The sequence below is a fragment of the Nothobranchius furzeri genome, chromosome 1 (assembly GCF_043380555.1).
Source record: "Nothobranchius furzeri strain GRZ-AD chromosome 1, NfurGRZ-RIMD1, whole genome shotgun sequence".
In the NCBI taxonomy this organism is placed as follows: domain Eukaryota; kingdom Metazoa; phylum Chordata; class Actinopteri; order Cyprinodontiformes; family Nothobranchiidae; genus Nothobranchius; species Nothobranchius furzeri.
This window is the reverse complement of record NC_091741.1, coordinates 109,991,227-110,017,865: the sequence shown is the minus strand read 5'-3', so window position 1 is coordinate 110,017,865 and position 26,639 is coordinate 109,991,227. Positions and strand designations below refer to the sequence as shown.

At 45.0% G+C, this 26,639-nt stretch overlaps 2 protein-coding genes across 4 annotated transcripts in view; one reads left to right on the top strand and one right to left on the bottom strand.

The window, feature by feature from the left end:
* The window catches only part of hvcn1 (hydrogen voltage-gated channel 1), a 31,035-nt gene extending 16,777 nt beyond the window's left edge, over positions 1-14,258 (top strand). Inside the window, exons 6-7 of one of the 3 annotated variants that reach the window (XR_008562747.2) lie at positions 12,157-12,403; positions 14,138-14,258. Coding sequence is in view for 2 of the 3 variants with exons in the window: in XM_054738867.2 (XP_054594842.1) it covers positions 12,157-12,297 (141 nt within the window). In the remaining variant the exon portion in view is untranslated. Of the gene's footprint in view, positions 1-959; positions 1,176-12,156; positions 12,506-14,137 lie in introns of those variants that run through there. The other 2 variants (XM_054738867.2, XM_054738868.2) reach the window with 2 other exon arrangements.
* On the bottom strand, positions 1,163-21,286 carry LOC107386014 (tectonic-1). The gene is made up of 14 exons (XM_015960209.3): positions 20,857-21,286; positions 20,657-20,777; positions 20,260-20,393; positions 19,669-19,817; positions 15,437-15,536; positions 14,190-14,302; positions 11,892-11,912; positions 10,743-10,874; positions 9,946-10,071; positions 8,125-8,213; positions 5,515-5,652; positions 5,284-5,437; positions 4,936-5,067; positions 1,163-1,414 (listed from the first exon to the last, which is right to left on the bottom strand). The coding sequence occupies exons 1-14, from the start codon at positions 21,104-21,106 to the stop codon at positions 1,268-1,270; spliced, it is 1,806 nt and encodes a 601-aa protein (XP_015815695.3). The 5' UTR covers positions 21,107-21,286; the 3' UTR covers positions 1,163-1,267.
* Positions 21,287-26,639: the final 5,353 nt, after the last annotated feature.

Sequence of the window (26,639 nt, the reverse complement as noted above, 5' to 3'; positions counted from 1 at the left end):
ACAATTTTATCATTTCTTAATACTGTTTGTACTGGAAGAGAGAATGGGAGGGGGTCGTCAAAAATTTTACTGGTAAAAAGGTTGGGAACCACTGGTGTAGACGACAGCGGCGTCCTGACCAATCACAAGCTTGCGTTGTCCGTCTTGACTGACGGATGTTTAGAAAAGAGAGCTCGACTCCGTCCGTCCTTGCGGAGGTCTCCGGCAGACACGCAAGGACGGTGCGTGTCTCCGCACTGACGCAGATGGAGAAGCATGAATCAGGCTTTAGAATTGTCACGGCCGAAGCAGCGAGTACTGGCGGGGGCTTTCGGGTTGTGGGAACCAAGCCTGAAGGTTTAGCTGAGCGGTGCTTTGGCGCATTTAGTCCCTTTTTCAGTATCATGATGCTTATTTCCTGTTCTTCACTCGGCATCGTTCGTGAGTGTGAGACGAAGAGGCTGGTTCACCTATTTCCTGCAACAGCAGCAGGGATTTACTGTAAAAGGACAACTTCTCCTCTTAAAACAAAACATGTTCTGAAGGAACAAACTTTGCAGTTAGTGAATCAAAGGAAACATGGAAACACATCATTGTTTGTGTTTTTGTGAGGAAAAACATCCAGGTGATCCACCTTGGTATTAAAATCTGGACTGAGGTAAAAGTAAGTCTCTGCAGCCGTAGCAGAACATCAGCAGGTTCTGTTCAGTGGACCAGAGGTGTCTCCTTAATGTTGTGGTGCTGTAGCACCTAGAGGAACCAGGTGTGGGCCTGGAGAGGACCGAATCGGATGTCTTCCAGGTTTATAGGCTGTTCCAGGAAATAGGAAGGTTTTAGCACTGACCAGTCCTCTCACCTGATTGGGTCTGGTTCTACAGGTACAGTAGGGACATGTCTCCTCCACAGCTCGTCCCTGTTCTGATGCTTCTGCCTTCTAAAAGCTTTGTTTGAGACTCAGTCTGAGTGCTTTTGTCTGTTAGGTCAAACAGAACCAGAACCTGCTCACCCTGTTGAGTAAACACAACATTGAAGTCTCTGACTGATCCTGGACCAGTCCTCTTGGACATGTGTTATATTGAGTCTTCTCTCAGCAACGTCTGCAGAAGAACCGGCTGATCCACTCTTCATGGACTGTGAAACCCAACGGAACCAGAATGCTGTTTTAATAAAAGATGTACATAACTGATAAACAACATGTTTATTATTAAATATGAATTTAGAAACTACTATAGAAAATCACATAATATACAGAACACAGCGGTCTCCGAGGGGAACCCAGGGGGGGCTTTCAAACAAATGGATAGAAAAAGTCAAACGGAAGTTTTGCGTTGAAGGTGGGAGTGGCTCTGAGTCCAGGGACAGCAGGAGCAGAGACCGGGATGAAGGACACGGAGCTTCTGATCGGATACACGGCACTGCCTCCAGACAACACATCCTGAAAGAGAGACAACCCAGCTAAGGACAAGGACACGTTCCCAGAGGACTTAGACAAGGCCGCTGAGGACAGACTGACGAGCTAACAGCTAGGTAAACCAAGGGTGTTTCTCAATGTCAAAGAACCCAGCTTTGATGTCGTGGTCCCACCCTGGTTGCCTAGGAGATATGCCATCAGGAACCGCCATGGTGTGTTCCAATGGTCATGGCAGAAGTGTTTGTCCTTAGTTTGTTAGCCGTTTAGCTAAATGACCAACATGGGAGGTGTCTTGTTGCCCTCTTGGTCAAAAATGTATCTGAATACAGCGCGGTACTTTCAAAAGCATGGCAGATCAGAAGCTGGCAGCTACTTCGGGGGCAAATTTCAAGTTTAAATACAAGTCAACTAATTGTAGCTATCATCCAAAATGTTTTTTAGATCCCATCTATGGTTGGTTAGTGGCTTGGTAGTTTCAGCTTCGGTGGCCAGTGGGTACTAACTTGCTTATATAAATAATTTAAGCAATATATACACTATTTAAAAAGTTAAAGTCCCTCATACACTTATACTGAAACTTATACAAATAAAATATAACTTTACCTCGTGAGTTAAGCCTGTTCTATTGAACTGTTTTCTTTGACCAAGGAAGGACGGTGTCCTCGTAAGCAAGGCGCCTTTGAGAAAACCCCAGGCGTTCCTTAACCCCGGCTTTCCAATGGAAAAATCAGCGGAGTCTAATGGTTTACTCGCGACTTTCATTGCCTGCTGGGAGAATCTCAGCCGCGGAACAGCTTCTCTGCTATTCTCGCTTTATAACTCGCAACAAAACAACATCCCTCAAGTTTATGCTATCCACCATTAAACAAAAAAGAAGGAAATCATATTTGATATTGCTGTTTGATGTCATAAGATGTTGTTCCTCTCTACTGCCAGGAATAAAGCTGCGAGTAAATAAGCTGTTAGGTCACTTGTATTGATGTAATCTACATAGATCTGAATCTGTCACTTCAATAATCTTATTTTGACAATTACCGGGGGTTTTACACTGAAACTGTGTGTCATTTTCTGTCTAGCCCTAGGTTAACTGCAAAAATTGTCATGTCCCGGAAGATTTCTGCATAGCAGCTGGTTTGAATCACCCCCACAGACTACAGTGGGTTCTGATTTGAAAGAGTGACGTTCCGCTGCCGTTGATGCTTCCATTGTAAAGTAGGGGCTAACACCAGCTTAGAATCAGACTGTTTTATAAATGTCCAGTAGCATCCCACACATGATCCAGCCACCATCGTTCTGATGGAAAAACCCTCCGACGCTAGACTGATTGGGATGAAAACAATCCTAAAATGTTTTCATTCATTGCTGAGACACTTGAGATGAGAGTATTTTAGGGTGTCCGTCAGCGTGACCCATCTGTTTCTTCCTTTCAACACAACCCTAGACTTTTTACAAGTCCCCACTGGCTCCCGTTGAAAAGCACTAAGTTCAACCTTAACAAGTGAGGTAATTCATAAATAACCCCACACTGGGATCAAACCTGACCTGAGGCCGTCCAACCGCCGGTGCCGAAACAGACTTAGAAATTTACTTTCTATGGGGCAACGGTGGCAGAGGACTTAAGTACCCGTCCCGTAACCAGAGGGTTGCAGGTTCACGCCCGCTCAGTCTGTCGGGAGTCCTTGTGTCCTTGAGCAAGACATTTCACCCTCCTTGCCTGCTGGTGGTGGTTAGGGGAATCAGTGGTGTCTGTGTACAGAAGCCTCGCCTTTTTCAGGGTAGCGAGGCAGCAGGCAGAAAGTTCTGGAACAACAAGTGACTCCACCCCATAGCCAATTAGTGGCCAACAGTCATGGTCACAAAGTCGCCAATTCCTGTTTGATTCCCCCTTTTCAGTACTTACTGTCTTCCATGTGGATCTAAGAACACCGAAGCAGGCCGAAAACACAACATCGTCTTAGGTGTGGAATCTAGTTGCTCTAGAGTTTTCCGCCTCGCTGCCGTTTCCGTTGTAACAGAATGAAATGACTGTTTTCCACCAAAAGTCATTTCCCCCTCTCCTCTGACACAGAACTAGTCTGCATGAGATATGGCCTCAAGGTCTCATGCATTTGTTATAAAATTGCTTCTTTCCAGCTCAACAGAAGAATGAAGAATGGACTCTCTCCTTTTAATAAATTAAAGAACTCTATTTTAATAAACCTAATCACGCAAAGTGTTAGTCAATAAATAAAAGGTGACCAATCTGTGAAATCAAAATATTAATTACTTTATTATAATCCTATAGAATATAAAAGTAATATGACTTTAATTGTTCCAACAGGACTGATTTCACGTAGCGTTAAAAGACATGACACATTACTTTTACTGATCCAATCAGAATCTGCCAAATCTGACGGAGGCGTGGTTTTGGTAAATCTCTGAACTTTTCATTCGACCAAACACTAAAACATCCGAAGTATAAAACTATGCCCACGCCATCTTTAACGCCAGTTCAAAGCGTTCTAGAGAAGTTGTCGGAGTGGCCAATCCGTAACTTTCCTCTTCAGCCAAAAGAACCAACGACAAGCTGGATAAAATCTGTTGCTGTTACAACTACTACAACGGTTCCTTTCAGAATAAAAGCTGAACCATCATGACCCAGGTTTGGGTCTCACCAGATGCCAATAAAATTGTCGTGACCCAGGAGTATCTCAAGACTGGTGGTCGGCTGCCGTGGCTGCTTCTACAGGCTTCAGCTCCATAAGGTCAAGCTGGACCTCTACACCTCCTGATCTAGACGGGACTTCCGCTCAGGGTACGTAGACCGGCAAATGGCATCGAATGTGTTTATGAATCTCCTAACCAAAGCTTAGCGCGAAGACATCACCTTCAGTTCCCATCAGAACTAATCGCTTCTTCGGATTTGCTGGTTCTGAGCAACATTACACCTCACCCCATTCACCTTAGTTACACCATACATTTAGTGTTTAAGTTAGTCTAGTTTTAATTTGTTTAGTAATAAATCTTTAAACTTTTAAAACCTGACTCTCTCTTCTGTTGTCTCTGAGTGAATATGAAGCGGTTATCTAATCCCTGCAATTAAAAGTTCCAATCTTGTTAAAATAACCCAACAGATCCATAAGGTTGATTTCATATTTCCTATGGAATCCTACGTCTTATGGCTTATTAAATAAAATGTAATTTAAATCATTACACCGTGTTCAGAGTCTGACAAAAAGCTAGAGACTAAGCAGAATGTTCGTCACTAGCGTATCTGCCATTGTGTTACGTTTTTGTGTCACATTTCACCTCATGCTACTTTTGTGTCGGGCAAAGATCAGCTTGTGGATGATGAGCTCACCTACTAGAGCTGTTTTTCAGTTTCAATAGTCGAGCAGACTTTTACCTGCACGAGTCGTGGGAATGGGGCTTTAGTTAGTGAGACCTTTACAGACAAATTAACCATGTGGAGGAAGGACACGAGTCTGGTAAAGTAGGTATGTTCTCTTTTCTTTTCCTCATCACTTTCCAGAAAAACCAGTGTTCCATAAAAGCAGAAGTCTTACCAAACTGCTGGTGTTGATCTGGATAACTTCTTTGATACTGACAATCTTAGCTTGGGGGTTCCCCAGGGTTCCATATTTGGTCCATTCGATATCTAAATGGAGTGACAGTGGTATGCTGCAACCTTGTGCTTCCTGAAAATGACAAGCAGAATATTGGGCAGTGAATTTAACAGAATAACGTCCCAACTATTATATCCATAATTCGTCTAAACCCCCCCCCCCCCCCCCCCCCCCTTCAAAATAGTCTGACTTTTTATGTGTAATCATGACAACCACACAAGAGAACTATTGCATTTTAATGTTTTACAAAAGTCTTTTCTTACTGTTTGAGGGTTAACCTGACCTCACCGTAGAACTGGTGTCAGTCTCGATCTGCACCCAGTCCAGGGAACGGTCTAATGAGCAGTTTCCAAAGGAAGCAACGTCCTGAGGATAGTTAGGTCCTCTCAGAACATCTAGAAGAAGCTGTGACACCAAAGAGCAGTTGGCTATGTCATCCAGTCTGAAAGGACAAGATATGTCACCATCAGGACCCGAGTCATAAATCCACTCATTAGGATGGACGTGTGAGGGAACTGCCTTAATGTGCAGCCTGACGTTGACTCCAGACCAAACAGGACAGGAGAGCGCTGGTGTGGACCCAGCAGACAGTCCTGGTTTTCTGCACTGGTGAGCAGAGACAATGTTTCCCTGGGGTTGATGCTTCTGGTGATCCCAGTGGAAGAAGTGGTTAAGGTGGACATCTCACTTCCAAGAGAACATACCAGCATCACTGGTCAGTTGTGGAAAGAAAAACCTGTTCAAGAGCTACATCTTGCCCCACCATGGTCCACACTTTAGGCTTTAAAAACAAATCCTCACATTTATATCAGGACTTGGATATTTTTAAAACGTCTACATTTTTGTTTCACCAAAATTATTTCTACCTCAGCTGGGTCATTTTCTCATGTTGTCTCTGTTCTCCAGAGACTCTGGCTATAACTATAACTTGTGTGTCAGGTAAAGGCAATGATTCTACAGGACCTTTTAGTTAGAGAATGTGTGTGTGTCTGTCTAGCTGTTTCTTGGACCTATGATGGACTGATAAGGTGTAACCCCACCTTTAATTCTTTGATCACTGAAGAGAGGCTCCACCCTTTTAGCCCTGGACAGGATGAAGGTTCTGTTTGAAGTCAGATTAGATAACCATCAGCTACAGCACCTTGTGGAGCAGGGTCTCGTGTTTCACTGAGCCAAAGGAAAGTGGCTTTTGGTCTGGTACCATACCATCCCTCTGCCTCCATCTACTGGGTTTATCATAAGGAAGCATGTTTGTGACACACACATGGTAAGAAACTTGTTTTTTTTTTTAGGAAGCAGTGGTTCCTGACAAAGTCAGTCTTATATCGTGGGGCAACTTTTCTTCTCTACTGCAGAGTCCTCCAGTGAAGAAGAACAAGTCATACATGAGTTATTAAAGAGGTTCTTCACTGAGAAACCACTTTTATTTATTTTTAAAAGATCAGTAGCAGGCTGCATGTGAAAATAGTCACCTACACCTAGGGATGAGCGAGTACACCACTATCTGTATCTGTACTCGGAATGGGCGTTGCCTAACCCGGAAGTGGGTGTGGTTTACAGCAATACATTATTTTAAGTCTGAAATTGATATGGATTGATCAGAAGCTGCTATGTGTATTGTTTATTAGAAAACTATTTACAGAGCAGCCTCAGAACTGAGATTAAATAGTTTTGATCCCAATAGTAAAGTAACTACTACAGAACAAGTTTTTCAATAAAATCAGAACATTAATGTTTAAGTGCATGAACTAAGAGAGAGAGAGAGAGAGAGAGAGAGAGAGAGCCGAGCGGAGGCAGTGACTGACGCAGCACGAGCCGTTTTGAGCTCTGTCTTGTCAAATGCACCACGTACGTTACAAAATAAGAAACTTTAAATATTCAACCGAAAAAGAGGCGAGCTGAAAACCTAGGGGGCGCTGAAGAAACGTGAGCAACAGTGAAGCAAGCACAGAGAGATCCGTTACTGTCTGTGTGTGTGTGTGTGTGTGTGCGTGGATGCATGGGCCGGACTGAGACTGCAGAGTTTGGTGTGTAGGGAGGGGCGGGCGCTCTATGTGACTGGCCAAACACAGAGCTTGAAGACAGTCAGTTACCCAATGAGCATTTTCCTTCAGCACGATTACAGACATTTACGAGTTTTACTCGTTTTATGCTCGTACTCATCAAAAATGCTTTATCCGTACCGGATACTTGTCGGCTCATCCCTACCTACACCTATCTCCTGCATTAGCTTCTGATAGAAACTAGATGGTGAAACTCTAGGATTAGAAAATCCTGACAGATCTACATCACACTGTCACTGAACATTCATGAACTCACCCATCTTGACTCACGATGGGGAACGCTGTTGCTGGTTTAGCGTCCAGGAATCAGAGAACGTCTCAGCTAGTAGAAGCTAACATTAGCATTAGCAACTCCACCACACAGCAGAACTCCTCCAGGCTTGTGTTATTTTTGGAGATAAAACATCAACGTTGCAGAGCAAACAGAGTCTGTGGTAGAGTTGTGTTGCTGTTAGCCAATCAGAGGAGAGCTGTCTGAATATCAGGAAATAAGACTCCAGATCCTGTCGTCTGAAGCTACAACCTTCTGGCTGAATTCTCTGTGTGGAAACTGATGCATCTGAGTGCCCACCCATCTCACAAGGCCTTCATTCCTAACGATCACTGCAGATGTATTACAAATGAGTAAAGGGCCCCCTTAAACAACACTTGGTGTAATTAAACAGCACAGTTCAAAACAAGGCTGCTCAGCCCTGGAGGGCCACTACCTGCACGGTTTCTGTTTCTACACCAACACACCTGCATTACATCAATAACAGACTTGTGTTTCAATCATTGACTCGGGTGTGTCTAAGCAGGAGAACAGAGCTGAAATCTGCAGGGCAGAGCTCCTCCCACTGCTGTTGTGTTTGGGTTAGGTGCTTTTGTAGCACACCATTGTGCAACATTTCAGCAACATATTGTGTAAAAGAGTGACTAAATATGCTTTCTGGCTACTGGAACGTTTCAGAGCATAGTTCCCTCTTTCTGAAGTGAAATGGTTTGTGTCTGTGAGATAAAATCTTATTCAAGTGAGATTTGTCTGATTCGTACGGAGAAATCCATCATTGTCAGAAAAAAAGGATATTCTGTTGTCCTTTTCCCCGCCACAAGAGGCAGTCCAACCACGTACCCTGGATTCCCACTGTGATGGACAGCCACTTCTCCACCGGCCTCCTTTACATAAACAAGTGAAACAGACAACGCCTTTAGCTGATTGTCAGCATTATCGTGTGACTTGTTTTTTTGGACAGCTTTTTCTGTACTAAAAACTAGATTCACTCGTTACCAGATACATGTCTGTAGCTGTGGAACGACAGAAACGTGTCTCTTAAATGTGCATTACAGGACATCCTCGGGTCTCAGGAAAACTTTGTCACACATGAGATCAAACACCAGACCATAGAGAATAAAGTATCAGGTTTCATAAAAAATAAATAAACATCTGACTGAGCGGCCTTAGAATAAAAGTTCTCAGGAAAAATGTACTGAGACAAATCCGTAAGAATGCAGCCAGACCAGACTACTTGTGGAGTAACTGTCAGATGAAGTGCTCTCAGGTAGAAGTGACTTAGAGATGAGCTAAACGTCCAGCAGCTGGCGGCGTTGTCACATCACGACCGCACCGATGTCCAAATACGTCATCAAAGTAAGAGTCAGGCTTCTGACACCACAGTAAGTTTCATCACTTCTCTCCATTCTCTGTACCTTTTCTATGTGTGGCAGAGTGGAGCGGATTGCTCCACCTGCTGTCACTTCCCCTTGACTATGGAGCCAGCCAATCAGGGCCCTGGTGGCCTCCTGGCTCACCACAGCTGGTGTGTTGAGGCTTCTGATTGCTGTTACTCCATCAGGCTTTTGGTTACTGCCATCCCATCAGCATGGGGTGACCAATCCCTCCCTTCCACAAGCTGGGGGGGGGGGTCAGAGCTTGGGCCTTCTCCGTCTGCCCTAAGTAGTGCATGAGGAGGGGGCACAACTGAGGAGCAGCCAGCTTGGGACAACGCTTACAGAGCCATTACAGGGCCAAAGGAGCCACCGTGGTAGGCTAGGATGGCGCCGGGACGTCTGATGGACGGCGAGCTAATGGCATTGACCTGCTAGAGCTGTGGGACCAAAAGCAGCTGTGGTGTGGCTGAAACCCAAACAGCTGAGAGTCTTGGCAGGCAGGCACCTGAGTGGGCCATCAACGCGGAGTCCTCAGATGGATGACCAACACTCCTCCACCCACAGGACTGTATTTAATGCCTCTCTTTATATCTGCGTAGTTTAGTTTTTTCCTTTCGCTCCCAGTTGGAGACTGCTGGTAGTTGGTGCTCTTCCCCTCCCCCGGTGTAGCATCCCCCCCCCCCTGTGTGGTTTGCTGTGGTGGCGGGATTTTGTTTTTGTCTTCAGTGGGCACTGTTTCCTGGGTGTCCTGGAGGCGGTGGGATGCCCACTGCTCTCCTTTAGTTAATTCACCACCTGGGAAGATCCAACTGCGGTTAAATTTGATGAAGTCTCTTGACTTCAGAGAAAGATTTTAAACTTTTATGAATGAAACTTGAACGTCGGAACAACGCCATCTTTGAACTTCTTGAGTGAATTGGCCTATGGCGTTAAGGGCTTAGCGATTCCTAGGGAGCCGTACCCTAGGTGGCGCTGTTGGGTTTTACTAAGCCTTCTCCGACGAAAACCCGTCTGAACAGATGTGTGTTCGGCTGCTCTTTAAAGGAGACCACTGAGTCCACTACTAGACATTTTCCAACTGTTCATTTGAATACTTAAGACTTAGACTGAGAAAGGAAATCCTCCATGCATCAGCCCTGCTTCCACAAAACACAAGCCGTGGTTACCTGCAGGGTCAGCATGTCACTTGATGAGCCAGGAATCCTACTGGGACACAGAAAGACCCAGTGGGGTACTGTACCTGAATAAACTGGATCTGAAACAGCTGATCCAGCAGCTGAGCGGCTTCAGGGACAGGTCCAAGAACCAGAGACACAGAAGCATTCACCACTGCACCAGCTGGGTTATATTTCAGCACATAGACCACCTGAAGAGACAAATCAAACACCTACTGATTAGTTAAAGGTACTAAAACAGCTCCTCATCAGTTCTCTGAACAAACTGATGGTCACAAAAGCCATGGTTCCATTAGAACCTACCGACACTGGGATGTTGCCATTTCACAGCATTTCCTTCAGTAACGTGTTCTAGGCTGCCTCCCCAGACTGTCCGTCACCGAGGACGCCGAGGTCCAGATGACTTTACTGCTTTGTATTTAATAAAAAATAAGAATGCTTTCGCACTGCAGTCGTCTTCATTTTGGTCTCGACTTCCTAATGTGGATGGGACAATGGAACGTGGACCTCAGTCGTTTTTAATCTCTGGATAAGGTCTTGCTTCCATGCGTGCTGAGTCATGGAAAAAATGCTAATTCAGATGAATGTGGTTGCTGACTGGCCCAGCGCAACACCCCCACGCTTTATGGCGAGCCCACCCACCAGAGCCGTTTCTCAGTGTTAATGGAACACCACCCAACCTGTGTCAAGCCACGCTGAGTAGCTACTACAGGAACTGTGGTTAAAGGGAGAAAAGTGTCCTCACTATAAGCTGCAGGTCTGGACAGGTGATCAGGGGTCGGGTTAGGAGCACCATCTCACTAGTATGAAAGTGAACTGACAGCACACTATGTCAGACTCCTACTGGACCAGCAGGTCTCACCTGGACCACCACGTTGAAGCAGGAGGAGTTAAGGAGAACTGGGGTGAGGTTTTCTCCACCTCCGTCTGTCAGCTCGCTCCATGTCCCCTCTGTGGACTCCAAGATGACTGAAGCCAACTTCACAGGAACAACCTCGGAACCAGAACCAGAACAAAATTAGTTCCACTTGGTACCGAACCTGCAGCAGAACGGTTCTGTTACATCGCAGAACTGAGCCTCTGTCTCGGTCCTCCTGCCCTAAAACCAGGAATGATTTGCTTTTTATACTTTCCCTCGTTACTTGATTGTATTCTAAAATAACATTTTCATGCAGAAGTGAAAGCTGCAGATCCCGTCCGACATGACAACACAAGCCATCATCAGCATCTAGGGGTGAAGGAGGTCCGCCTCGAGGGAGAAGGTTAATGAGGCCGTGGTTCGTAGAAGCAGCTTCGTTGATCATGCTCATTAAATGGAGCTGTTGGTTTTCGGTCTGTGATCCGGTCCGCGGCTGGACGCAGTTCGGTCGGAGCCGCCCCGAACCTTCCTGGATCTTATCTTCACAGCGGAGAGACGCCCGGAGAGCCTTTCAACCATCTCAGCTATGGCGCTCTAACTCTAACGCACTTCAATAAAAGTGATGAGCCAGTGAATCAGTTTTAGCTTGGTTCATATGTAAAAATTGCACACACACACGCACACACACACGCACACGCACGCGCACGCACACACACACGCACACGCACACACACACACACACACACACACACACACACACGGAGCAAAGATCAGATCTTAACGTTTTCACTGATCTGTAAAATCTGCTGACATAAAGTCGGGCCAGTGAAGAGCAGAAGAGCTCTTCTCAGGTTGGGACTGGGATGAGTGACGGCTGTGGCGTGAGCTGCTGCACGTTCTAGCTTTGGGACCTACAGACAGCGGTCTGGTGGTCCCATCCTAACCTGGAACAGCTGAAAGGTTGTTTCCGGTTTGTCCCAGCTGCTCTGGGTGTAAATTAGACCTCCTGTAGGCGAGTCGAAGAGGTTTGCAGCTGCAGAAGGTCTCTGGCTCTCCTGCTGTCCAGCACGTTCTGATCGGAGTTCACTGGTAAATATTTGTTCCATTTTTAATAACAAGATTTAAAAAACTGTTAAAAGAATAAATACTTACGGCTGCGTCTGCATTCTTTCCCTGTGAGAAAAAATGAATAAATTTGATTCAACTCAACATGAAACAACAAGTAAAGGTTGTTTAACAGGAGTTTAACTGTAGAGGTGTCGGGTGTCTAATCACTACTCTTCTCCACTTCCAATTATGCAAATCTGACTTGTTGTATCTTGTTGTGCTGCCACGCGAGTCTCTACTGGCTCACCTGTCGAGTCCCCACCCATCAAAGTAGATGGACTCAATTGCTTTTTCAATATTTTTTACAAAGATGTGGAGCGTGGATACAGTGGAGGGATTGTTTCTTGGCGATTCTCCTGGAGGACCTGACCCAAGTGGCTGCTGCCCTCATGACCCGACTCAGTGGATCAAGCAGAAGATACATAAAGGAAATGAAGTCATTCATTTCTGATGGATGAATGAAGACATACCCCTCAGCTCCTAGCAACAATCTGCACAAATCTCCTGATGTGTGTGAACTGTTTGGAGGCGGAGGCAGACTGCATGGTTTCCACTGGGTGAGTACACTACTGAGAACGTCAACATTACACAGCAGGATGTAGCCAGCGTGGTGCTGAGAGAGTGCTGCATATAGGTGTGTCCTGTCCTTCAGGGCCCACACCACCTTGTTTCAGTAAAACGTCTGACGCACGGTGAAACGCATCCATTGGCATGCCAAGCCTGTAGGTGGCAGTAGTTCCCAAAACCGTCAGCGTCTTTGCCGTAAAGGCCATAAAACATTCTTTGGCAGGCAACAACTTTGTTGAATGTCGTCTTTTGTCTGAACGTGGCCCGTTTATACTTAGGTCAGTTCCACCTGAGCTAGGATGTCTTTACACCGCCTTCTCGAGAACGCAAAAGTGGGTGGGGCTAAAGGGGCACGGAGCCGTGGAGTCCTTCCTAAGCGCTGCAAGTTAATGAACAAAAAAAGGCGAGAGTTGTTGCTTTTGGTGTCTCTGACATGAAGCACACAGCTTCCTGTCCTTTCCACTGGGCAGCATGCTGCCTGGGCTCCTCTCACGTCCAACAGAACTCACAGCAGACGGTCAGTCGGGTCCGAGCTGCAGCCAGAGAAGATGTTTATCCCACTGCTTCCAGCTGCTAGTGAATCATGTATGCGGGAAGCTGCCGCTGGCTGATTCTGCCCACCTATCAGAGGCTCCCACTAGTAGGTAGGCGTGAACTTCAGCGGCTCTGCATGAACAACGCACAGATAGCGCTAATATAAACACGACGACCCCGCCAGGGCTAGACCGAGCTGACCCGTGTGGAAATGCGATACGACATAGAGAAGTAGATGAGTGTAAACACAAGCCGCACATGTGACGTCAGAGTGTTTTTGTTGTGGGCAGTGACATGGCGAAACCTAAAACCCGGTTATTTATGTCCACAGCAAACGCTGAGAACGTACATTCAGCAAATCTCCACTTTGGTCGGCGTTTTTGAAAGAATTGCTTTTGGCTTTGATGATCTTAACTTTTATGTTGATGACTGGCCAAAACGCTGAAAACTACCTTTGTTTTGTTGGGGTACCCGGCTACTAGGGGTGTCAGTCTTACAACTCATGATTCAATTTGATTCCGATTCACAGGGCGACAATTCGAATCGGAATCGATTCTCTATCCAAATCAAGTCACAAGCAATACACTGAGTCACACTGAGTGTCAGTTCCAGGATTTACTACTTTCTTCTGTAGTTAGTGAGCCCTGAATGTGATGGAGGAGCGGGTTGCTCTGGAAGTCCACCCTAACCCGGACCCTGACAAACACCAGGAAATATTTGGAGTCTCAAGTAACAAAACTTGGAAATTTTGGATTGATTCAGAATCTTTATAAATAAGAATCTTGATTCGGACATTCAACAATGTTTCCGGCACCTCTACCGGCTACGCGTGACCGGGGTCTGAGAGACAGCTTTATCCATCTTCCACCTCTGACCCCTGCCCAGTACACCTTGGACAACAACTAGAAAGTTCAAATGGAAGAATCTACTGCTTATATTATCCGTTTAGTTCACACTCACTTCAACACTCGTTAATATCCGGAGGACTTGGGTCCACATGCGTCTCCTTGATATTTAGTCTTAGGATTTCTTTTATCCATGTTGCTGTTTGCACAACACCACCAGGTATTTTGTCCCTTTTTCACAGCCTTTTTATTCTCATACCTTTTACATTTTTACATACAATGCTGTTTGCAGCAACGACATAAAGAAAACATTTCAACTCTGACTATGCCTTGTACTTGTTGCAGTCTTACTGAAGTGAAATGGACTGAATGGACTGACAGAAACATGAAGACTTACAGCAAGCAGCTGGATGTTGGTGTAGGTGTCCAAGCTGAGGGCGGACAGAGAGCTGCAGTCCTGCTTCAGGACCACACGCCGAGAACATCTGCTGCTCTGGTTCTTCAGGAAAGCTGTGAATAAAACCAGGGACACCACTGAAGGAACAACCCTAATTGGTGTTTCCTTTATTCCTACTCTGATGTCAGATTGCAGCAAACAAACAGAATGAGAATAATCAGAAAGCAGCCATCAACCATTTCTATCTAAAAGATGCGGCTCACTCGTTTAATCAATTCATGTGCTGTGCTCTCTAGTGAATGTAAGTTGTACTCGGGGACTTCAGACCACAGGATCTACAGTCTTATTTCCTGACATGTGGACATCTCTCCTCTGATTGGCTAACAGCAACACAACTCTACCACTGACTCTGCTCTGCAACGTTGATGTTTTATCTCCACAAAAAACACGAGCATGGAGGAAGTCTGCTGTGTGGTGGAGTTGCTAATGCTGACAGTTAGCTTCTACTAGCCGAGACGTTCTCTGCTGTTTCCTGGACGCTAAACCAACAACAGCCTTCCCCGTCGTGAGTCAGGATGGGTGAGTCCATGAATGTTCAGTGACAGAGTGACGTAGATCTGTCAGGATTTTCTAATCCTAGAGTTTCACCCTTTATCAGAAGCTAATGCAGGAGATAGGTGTAGGAGACTATTTTCATGTTCAGCCTGCATGAGAAACTAAAGAGTGACCCATTATAATCAGAAATAATCATTAATCATCTTTCAGTGATACACGCCTTTAAAGTGTAGTGCAATTGTTGATTCAAACCTACTTTGGTGTTTTATCAAGATTTTAAATTCACCTTTTAATACTGAGGAGGTTTTTTGGAAATAAAGAGAAACACTAAAAAAGTACTGTATTATTTTCAGGGGGAGGCATTGGTACCCAAATGGCAAGCAACACCCTGCCCAGAGGAAGATAAGCTGTAAATTCAGTCTCTGAGTCGGCATTAAAGCCTGGACAGAACGTGGTTGATGTGCCGCTCTCCGATGAGCCCACGGTTACTGAAAGCAATCCAGCTCAATGGGTTATTTAGCTAATATGCAGTCAAATTTAAATGTACAACAACATGGATTTGTTGTGAACCGAAAGTTCAACGTTGAAAGAATGTTATTGTAATTTAATGAGGTTAATATGTAAACCGCAGAGGTAAGACTTTTAGGACATGTGGAATAACTGCTGTTGCTGAGCGGTGGCTAATCTTTTACCTGTGGGGCTGTTCACACAGTCAGGAGTGACACCAGGACCTGGGAGATGGAAGGTCCCCCTCTGTCCACTGGAGTCTGTTGTCAGCAACAGGTCACCGTACTGAAACAGCAAATCGCCAGCAGTCATCACTCTGTTACAATAAACAACCTGCAAGAGTCAACACACTCTAGGCCACACGTGTCAGACACAAGGCCCGCAGGCCAGATGTGGCCCACGGAGCATTTTTATGTGGCCTGCGAGATAAATATCAAAAATATATTAAAACTGACCCGCTGGCCGATTTTACCGCAAAAACTACAACTCCCATGATGCTTTGCGGTCTTAGCGAGCCGAAGCGCTCCCTCCTTTGCATTTTTTCCAGCGTCTGCTGCCGGTTAGTGATGGGAATTCCAGCTCTTTTTAGAGAGCCGGTTCTTTTGGCTCAGCTCACCAAAAAGAGCCGGCTCTTTCGGCTCCTCAGATTTTCTGTTGCGTAGAGTTCATTTATAACCAAAATAACGCAAAACTATATGTAAAATTATTCACTAATGTAAAAAAATGCAATATATCAAATATTTATCATTTCTATGGATTTAATAACTGAACACTTTAAGGAATCTCCACTTTCCGACTGCTGGCGCTCATTTTCTCACCGTCTTCGTCACACTCTCCTCTCTCTCGCTCGCCTTTTTCCTCCTCCTCATTCCCTCTCGTCTCTCTCTTAAGAGCCGGTTCGTTTGCGACCGACATATCACTACTGCCAGTGTCTTCAGCTCTGCTGTCTCGGACAAACTAAACACCCCTCTCTCTCAGCGCCGAGTTTGCTCAACTATTTTCCGACGTTGAAGCCCAGAAACGGAGATTTTAACCGCTCAGTAATGTGTTCACGACTGAAAGAGAACGTTTTCCAACTAACTTCTGGACAGAGCTGATATAACTCCAGCGAGCAGCGACACGCTGAAATCAGCACAGCTCTGTGGCTGCTGTAGTTGTTATTTTTCCTCCCCGACACACAACAACGCGGTCAAGCTGCTCAGACATGTTCATCAGCACAAACCTATGTGAGCACCTGTTGTCATCTAATGTTGTCATTATTATGATGAAGATGAACAAAACAACAGGAGTCTCCTCCTCAGCTCAGATCAACCCCATGATGCAGGTATCTGGCTGGAACAGGTGAGCATCACAGTAAACCAGTGGAGCAAACTGAGCTTTAAATATGTTGGCTTTATGCTCTTTTTCTGCTCCAAAACATGAAAGTTAACAGGTGAGATGTTGCATTTTCATTTAAGATAAAATTATATTTTTATTTTGTTGTTGGCCCGTGAGAAAAGATTTAACCTACAGTAAACAGGAAGTGGAAAGGCTGCAGATAGATGAATAGAATAGAAAATCCCTTTATTGTTCCTCAGTGGGGAAAGCTAGACGTCACAGCAGCGATGACACGTATTACAGGAGAAAAAAGGAGAATAAAAAATAAGAAAAATGAATAAACAAGAAAACATAAATCCTGAATAGATTTTAAAAATGCTGATTATACCACAAGTAATGAATACCACTGATGTGTTTTATTTAAAACTGACTTGCTCGTGTGTAAGTTGGTTATTCCACATTCAGTGTTAATGCAAAAATAAGTTTGTTTCCAAATTTAAAGGTTCAAAATTGCATATATGTTGATAAAGAAAATGTGCAACTTTGCCGTCACTTTTTCAAAAAATATTAAGTTTGTCCCGCGACTTCGTCCCAGAGTTTCATTTCGGCCCCGTGTGAGTTTGAGTTTGATACCCCTGATCTGGAACAAGTTTCATGGCGGGTGTCAGTTACAGATCAGTGCCAGACGGTTCAAGATGCCGAGTGAAGACGAGTCATCCACAGTAAGTTGGTAAACAGATAAGTTACTTCTTCTATTACCAACAACTTGAGACTTTTTTAGAGCCAGCTATTTTTCTACTTGACTGTTACCTTTCATTTGCCTTCTCAGTGGCCTAGTGGTATCCACCCTGGGACTGGGAGATCAGCGTTCAAATCCACGGTCGGGTCATAACAAAGACTGTAAAAATGGAATCCAATGCCTCGCCTCTTAGCTTTAGGGGGTTGGATTGGGGGGGTTAAACCCCCTAATAGCTCCTGAGCACAGCCACTGCTGCAGCTTACCGCTCCCCTTGGGGCTGGGTCAGACACAGTGATGTAATTTCACCAGTGTGTGATGACGACTTTAGGGAGCCTAAGTCACGCCCATCTACTTCCGGACCACAGGTCCCCAGAAGAACGACAAAATGAATGCAAGTCAGCGGGACTCAAAATGCTATTTTCTAATTCCACTTGTTATATTCCATGGGTTTTCACATATGATTCACATAGTGATATAAACAAAATGCATATTTTTAAACGAGGGGCAATGCTATTTTAGGTTTTGTGTGAAAATAAGTCCAGGACCACAAATGCGCTTGACGAAAGTGACGTCATCGAACCATACACGGAGAAAATTCAGGGAAAAGGGCGGTAAGTTCAGCAAACTTCCCACAGGAGGAAAGAACCACCACAAAGCTGGTCATGTTGTAAGTAGCAGCTACGCTAGGGGAGAGGAGGTTCTGTGGTGATGTCACATATGCGACATGCTGATGTCTGATTTATAGTCAGGCTAATTACAAACGTTTACAAGCTGACAAATCTCAAAGTACGTGACTGGCGTGTTCAAAACACCCATCGTTACTTTTGATTCAAATATAAGTACAACACAAGAGTGATCGAGGGCGTAAGGCACAGCAGATTAGAAAATAACTCATTTAGCCCCGTTGACTTGCATTCATAATTTGTTCTTCTGGGGACTCACGAGCCGACCGGAAAGGGAGGAGACTTAGGCTCCCTGTGGGACTTTAACTTTAGCATCGTTAACTTAATGTTAGCTTCTAGCCGATAACAGTTAAATAACAATAACACCGTAGCTTCTTAGGGGTAGAAGAAATTGCGGACCCCGTGACAGTAATCCCAGTAGAACTGTGAACGTACTGTAACAATGAACACGATGTAACAGTCGTCACACTGTAGCAATCACTACGATCACGAACCATTAACACACTAGATCATTCGCCCCTGGCGTAGACACGAATATGTAGACACCTCATTATGTGCTGGAGAGCGTAACAGCTTCGCCGCCATATTGGTTGGGTCTCTTTGCTCTCCAAATCCAACTAGAGTCAACGCAGAATGACGGCTGCAAAAGCCATGATTGTATTTTAATTTATTTTATGTAATTATATTTATATTAGAACTGCCATGCAATATCATGTGTCTGATTTTGTGAAAAACATAATTAAATGTGTTCTTTAGTTAGCTAAACGCCTTCCTCAGTAGAAATAAATGCACTGGGGGCGAATGGAGACCCATCCAAGATGGCGGCCAGCCACTACAGTAGCTCCAATAGGCAGCACCAGCCCACGGGGGGTCTACGTATGCCTGTGGTCCATGGCACCTAAAAGTTTGACCTCTGACTTCAACTACCACCAAATCACTCTCAAACCAAACAGCATGGAAAAGGACATCTTTGATTCTGATTTGACATTTTTAGTTTCTCTTTCTTGTTTTTGCTTTAATGATCATATTTAGCACTATCATAAGCAGTTTTTAAACGTATACATTGAATTGCATATGCAGGATTGTTTTTCATAACTAATTTTTACGACACTGGACCCATTAATACTTGTTCCGTCCAACTAAGGCCCAATCTCAATACTCTCCCTGTGGTCTTCAGCCAAGTGCATTTGGAGAAAGTGCGCTGGAAGGCTTCGAGTGCGTAGTACACAAGTGTGCAAATAATTACAGAATTGAGACAGGGAGCATTGCGTATGCCGGGATGCTGGTTGCTGTGATACTTTGTTTAAAAACATTTATTAAAAACTTTCAAACAAACAACCAAACAATTATTTGAAATAAATTGGCATTCTTCGCTGCTTTGTCTTAAAGTTTCAGAGCATCAACTAATTGTTCTAAAATTAACTACTTTCATTAGAAAATACATATTTTCGGATATGGAACTTGAGCCCTTTCTCCTGCAGCAATGGATTGTGGGTAATATACTTCACTCAAGTCTGCATCGCTGCAGACTTGAGTGAAGTGTGGATCATGGGTGCAAAAGGGGCATGATCAGCTTATGCATTTGAGAATCGAGACACCCTACGCACTCGCAGCCGTGGTCGGGATCGTGCAATTGAAGGGCACGAGGGCGAGTATTGGGATTGGGCCCAAGACTCACTTGGTATCCACGTGAGTCCTGGACTCCTGCCGGGGCTGCCTGATCTGAGTTTTCCATCCTCCACAGAAAAGGAGCAAACAGTTTAAAGAGCAGGTCAAAGTTGGTATCAGTTGGAAGAGCTGGAGAGGGATGGGACAATCCATCAATACCTACGGAGAGGAATATCACACAGCAGGTGAGACAAACCCCTTTTAGAAAAATAAACCTGGAAGTAAAACAAACTAGAGAACTTTAATCTGGTTTTAATCATGGTTTACTGTTTAGGTTTTAACTTAGTTTATACGTCCTGATTGATTCTTTATTTACACATAGCTGAGTGTGAGAGCTTTTCTCAGTTGATGTTTTCTATCAGTCATCTAGAGACCCGACACACACTGCGCAGTGCTAAAATTAAAGTTATTAAATAACAATTTAATTAGGGGACTGGTCACCTGTCCAGGTGCGTCACCACCTCTCACTTAATAACAGCTGAAGATGGGAGCCAAGTCCCCATCACCCTTAATGGGATCAAGTGGGCCTAGGTGGACGCGGTCAAACTGACTAAATTCAAACAGCTTAACTGGTTCTTCCTAAGGAATTCTGGTGTCTTACGATTCTGTGATCGGATGCAGAAGATGTTGGCGTTGTCCTCCTTCTGGACCGCTGACTGCAGCTCTGAGTAGCCATTCACGTTGGTCCTTAGAGTGTAGTATGCTGCCTCCTGGTTACACAGCTGCTGGCTGCCACTGCAGAGTTGCAGAGACAAGTCAGGCAGCTTTTGTGTAGCTTAATAAGAACACACAGCAACATTCAATAGGAAGAGATGTAATTATCAGGTCTCAGAGCCTATTTAGGTTCTTCTGCTCCATGTGGCTCCTTAATCACCACCACTGTGTGATGTAGCTGAGCGCCACACCTGTTCCCAACCAGAGCAGCAGGGACCTTCCAGCAACATGAACCAAGCAGAGCAGAGGAGCCGTTCTAGGTGGAACCCAGCCAGTCCACTAACCTCCTCACAGAACCGAGCGAACAGCTGGTGAACAGAACCACCTCCCCTCCACACTCTGGGTCACAGCAGCAGTTGGTGTCACACACACCCAGGACCTCATCACAGGGACACAGGCTGTCAGCTGATGGACGGACACACACACACATTAAACCGCAGCGTGGGGACCCTGTCACAGTAGCAGAGGAAGCGTGGACGGTTACCGCTGGTCTTGGCAGACAGCAGATGGCCCGAGACAGGCAGCGGCTCGGCGGCTACGGGGGAATTCTCCGTTCCGCCGGGGCTCGGTGTGGACTCGAACTCTGTGTAATTATCCGTAACGGTGTGACTAAAGTTCGGCTCAGTCGTGTTAAACGCGCCGTTAGTTGTACTTTGGTTCGAAGCGACAGAAGTAATCGAGAGAAACAACCAGAGAGACTTTAATATGGAGAAAACAGCGGCCGAGACCGCCATGTTGTTTAGCGTTGCTATGGTTCTTCTTCTACTTCTTCCTACTCTTTTTCTTCTTCGTTGGTATTGATTCTAATTACAGCTGTTTTACCGCCGCCTAGCATTCATATGTGGAACTGCTGTTGAAAAGCACCAGCGAACTGAACCGCACAGAAAGGATTCGTTCACAGACTAAAAACAGACACTTTTGCTTCCTACACAAAGCAGCTCCACGTGCTTCACGTGTTACCAGGAAATCAGCTGTTTTTATACCTTCTTTTAATTCCCTCACACAAATACGGAAATAATAAAATAAAAATATGTTCCTGTGTCAATAAAAATTTTAAGTAATAACAGCCTTCACCACGTATGCGAATGTGTGAATATAATTTAAAAATGGATTTCTGCCTCACTTGATATTTTATTATTACTTATTCATACTTTTCTACGGAAGCGTATTACCGTCAGTGCAGGGAAAAAAAACTCAGGACCAGGATCGCGTAATAACGAGAAATGTTCTCGTTATTACGCGATATAAAACACGTTCAAACGAGAAAGTTTCTCGTTATTACGAGATCCTTTCTTGTTAAAATTAGAAACTTTCTCGTTAAAACGTGATTTATATCACGTTTTAACGAGAACTGTTTTTCGAAATAACGTGTTCTATAACTTGTAATAATGACGTACTTTTCTATTTTTTAACCCATCGGAAGGATTCAGGGTATTTCATTCTACATTCTGTTCATAGTTTTCTCCACTAGATGGAGACACAGACTGCAGGTTTTGGCCTCCTTCAGCGTTTGACTTGTTCCACTAAAGGTGAATTACAATAGATCTCGTCTTCTCCTCTGACTTGTACGTGGCCAGGGCTATGTGTGTGTGTGTGTGTGGGGGGGGGGGGGGCAGCCGACCATTCAGTTCAATCCCAGCAGGTTAAAGGTCACGTCAGAAACGTTCTTGACAAGATGCTGAACCCTTAAGTCGCCCCCCAGGAGCCATACACAATGCAGCCCCTGAGGGAGGGGTCAAATGTGGGGAAATAATTTACCCAAGAGGATCAATTAATGTATATTATTATTATTATTATTATTATTATTATTATTATTATTATTATTCCTCCACTGTCCGCTGCTGGGTTTGGCTCTTTCCCTGCTCTCACCAGGAGGGTTTCCAGCTGGACGTCTCCTCCATCAAACTCCGGAGGCCCTCTGACAGAGAGTGGATCAAGCCCAGATCTAGTGAGACTCAGCCCCTACAGGTGTCAGGTGTAAACCTGTGGCTTCCTGTCAGGTGTCTTTAACCACCAGCTGATCCTCTGCCATTGGCTGAGCGGGAGAGAACATGCAGGGGTGAGAGAACTGGCCGACAGCGCTTTTTAGGGGTTTTGGGCTGGATGTGAATGAAACACCAAAGGTTTTTGGTTCACTAAGAAGCTTACAAGCATCAGCAGCTGGTGATGAAAGGAGCCCTTAACCGACAAACTAAACTTTAATGGGCTCATCCTAATGAACCAGTTGTTCCGTAGCTCAGCAAAGTTCTCCTCAGTCACCCACCCTCAGCAAAAAGTAGTTTACTCAAGTGTACGATGAGTATTTGTGTTTAATCACAAAAATGGAGGCTTTTTACTTGCATCTTACTTTACTGGAGAAGAGAAGCAGCAGGTGGAGAGAACTGATGCGAACATACCATGCAGGTAACTAAAAACCAGTCACACACACACACACACACACACACACACACACACACACACACACACACACACAATAGATAGACCCACCCACCACCATCATCAAGACAGTTCTTATCCACCACCGTAATGATCCTTTGGAACTAATTACTGTGTGTGTGTGTGTGTGCGCGCGCGTGCGTGCATGTGTGTGTGTGTGTGTGTGTGTGTGTGTGTGTGTGTGTGTGTGTGTGAGAGAGACAAGAGAAAAGTCTAATTAGAGAATTAATTGGGAAGCAAACAGCTTATTGAATGGGTCCTGTGGTCATTAGGTGAACCCGGCTCTCACCTGGTTCTTAGGTGAGCCTCACTCAACTGGTTCTGATGATTCTGGGTCTTATCAGATGAAACCGGTTCAGTCCAGTGTGTTCATGTACAAAGCCAGTTAAATGTGATTTCTGATTGCCGCTCTACTTTCCTCCTACAGAGAGAACAGTTTGTTATTTTGGTTTTCTTCTGGAGGACAGACTGGAGCTACTGGATTCCAGTCTGCTCCAGGAAACCTGCATCAAGTCTGATTGGGCTGCTTCTTCTTGTTCTTCCCCTCATGGAAACAGACACGAGTAAACCTGTCTGATGTCTCTGGAGCTGTGTTGGTGCCCCTCAGTGGTTCCCACAGGAAATGCAGCTAGATGAAACCCTGCTGCAAGTTCTGTCCACTTCCTACTCCGCATCTTTACTGGTCACTCTGGTGTGTGTGTGTGTGTGTGTGTGTGTGTGTGTGTGTGTGTGTGTGTGTGTGTGTGTGTGTGTGTGTGTGTGTGTGTGTGTGTGTGTGTGTGTGTGTGTGTGTGTGTGTGTGTGTGTGTGTGTGTTGCATATCATGTTGCAGTGCCACAGAGCACCACCTCTGCTCCTCTAATCCTCTCATCCTGCTCATCTGTGTCTCCAGCTCCATCTATCTGCCAGCTTATCTCTCCATCTTTCATTAGGTCATTGTCTCTGCTGCTCCCGCTTCAGACACCACACCTGCTGATATCCGTGTCCTTCACAGGTGCACAGCAACACATCAAACACCTTGTCCCCTACTGTATCTCAGCAGCTCAGCTTTCCCGCTCTGACTTTTAGTAAATAAGATGACTGTGTGTCCAGCAGAATTCACCGGAAGCGTTTGCATTGAAAAGAAAATCAATCTTAAATTGGGGTAATTTGTAAAGCAAAATAACAGAAATAATAAATAATTCCCATGTTGAATATTGATGTTTTTATTTGCTGAGTCTTTTATTTTCTGTGCCTTGATAACATCATGTTATCTTCAAGTTAAAACTCAGACTCACACCCTTCACTGACACACACCGGCACTGTGGATGTGTGTGTGTGTGTGTGTTCTTTCTAGTGATGTGACGACAGTTCCCTTCTAGAAATGTGTTTTTGACTTTTCATTGCTTAACATCTACGTGATAATTGAACGTGTTCATGAACACAGGTCGGTTCTGTCTGAATGGGGCAAGAAACGGGAAAAGCAGCTTAGACGAGACAAATCGGGCGACAGTGAAGGTCTTAATGCTCGAATCTCAGTACCTGAGAACAAATGATTTTTTAAAATGCTCCTCATTATAATTGGACCAGTGTGTTTACACAGGCAAATAAAGAACATACATTAGCGTGTGTATCTGCTCTAGCCGTGGGTCAGTTGAAACCAATTCATCTGACCAAGTGATGAAGTGAAGCTCTGGAGTTTTTCAGTGTGCTTTGATGCTTCAGTAAGGTAAGGCCATTCACACGTCGATGACATAAATGCAGGATGAAAGGTGACATCATGAAGGAGCAGGGCAGAATAGACTTTATTGATCTCGCAGTGGGGAAATTCACTTGCTGCAGCAGCACCAACATATAGTTAGAAGAAAAATAACAACAAAGGCACATGTGTGTACACCTAGGCAGTAAGCTGGTATTGCAGCCTTCATCCACTAAAAACCACGAATAAAAATACAAAAAACTTGGGTTCCAAGTAAGCAGCGTACTATAAGAGACACAGACATACTATGTAAATCCGGTACTGCATGAACACATACTGAGTATTGCATTGGTGGTGTTGTGTACCAGGTTCATGCCAGTACCAGTTAAACTGAGGAGTTATGCACTCTTACTGCAGAGGGGATGAATGACCTACGGTAGCGTTCTGTTTTACACCTGGGATGTCTCAGTCTGCCTCTGAAAGAGCTGTCCATGGTCTCCACAGTGGAACGCTGTGGGTGGGAGGTTGTTTTTTTAAACGGAGGTCGTCTTCCCCAGCATCCTCCTTTCACACGTCTCCTCAGCTGCATCCAGTGGGCAGCCCAGAACTGAGCTAGCTTTGCTAACTAGCTTGCTCAGAGTCTTCCTGTCTCGGTCAGAGCTGCCTGCACCCCAACAGACCACAGCAGAGTGGATAACAGATCTAGGGGCGTATGGGGTGCCGCAGGTGATGGAAAACAAGATGAAATAAGCCTGAATATTTTCTCCCACAGCTCAGCTCTGTTAGAAATAAGCTGATGTCTGCTTAAGCTGGACAGTGTCCAATATAAAAAAGTATTAACAGATAACTAATCTTTAATGAAAAGGGAATATTAATCATTTTAATTTAGATTTTTTTTAAATTTCTAAGGTTTAGATGTCTGTGAACATTACAGAATAATCTGATTGGTGTAATGATATTAGTAATTACAGGTCTGGATCTAAAGCGGGTCGGTCTGAGGCATGAAACTCTGCCCTGGGCCTAAAGCCCTGCACATAGATTTAGTTTTTATAAACAACAACAAATAAATAACAGCAGCTGGATTCTGCTTTGTTCCTTAAATTGAGTCACATAGTTTTGCAAGTTCTGTATGCGTTCAACAGCGAGCTCTGCCAGCTGATTGGTTTTCTGTTGTACCAACCTGTGATGTAGGTCGGTGGTCTTTATCAGTACTCGGTATCAGCAACTACATCACACAGGAATTATGTGGTATCATGTTTCCCTACTCACACCCCAGGTGGATGACTTTGTCCTTTGAGGTATTCCTGATTCAAGAACGGTTGACACCAGTTTCCAGAAGCAGCAGCAGAGCTTTGAAGTCACCAGGTAGAGCTAACAGGAGGATGTCTACTCAACTCTGACTGGTTCTGCTGGCTGGCCTCGTGCTCTCAAACGATTTGCTAAAAGATGGACGGTGTTTGGTTTCTCTGATGTCTAAGTCAGGCATACTAATCATCCATCCATCTATCCATTTTCAGCCATTTATCTGGAGTCGGGTTGAGGGGGCAGTAGCCTAAGCAGGGAGGTCCAGACTTCCCTCTCCCCAGCCACTTGGACCAGCTCCTCCGGAGGAGTCCCAAGGAGTTCCCTGACCAGCCATGAGACATTGTCTCTCCAGCGTGTCCTGGGTCTTCCTTTAGGCCTTCTCCCGGTTGGACGTGCCTGGAAAACCTCACCAGGGAGGCATCCAGGAGGCATCCTAACCAGATGCCCATGCCACCTCAACTAGCTCTTATCGATGTGGAGGAGCAGCGGGTCTACCACGAGCCCCTCCTGGATGACCGAGCTTCTCACCCGATCTCTAAGACAGTCTAGCCACCCCGTGGAGAAAACTCCTTTTGGCCGCTTGTACCTGTGATCTCATTCTTCCGATCACCACCCAAAGCTCGTGACCATAGGTTAGGGTAGGAACATAGATCAACCAGTAAATCAAGAGCCTCACCTTCTGGCTCATGATGTCTGAGTGAGGCATACTAATCAGAATCAGATAAACATGTCAAGTCAGACCAGTGAACTCAAATTAGACTCTAGAATACTAAGCTGGTTTCCAGAGGAGTTCCTGGAAGACTCAATGACTGAAAAGTAGGACCCAAGAAGGCTTGTGGCAGCAGGAA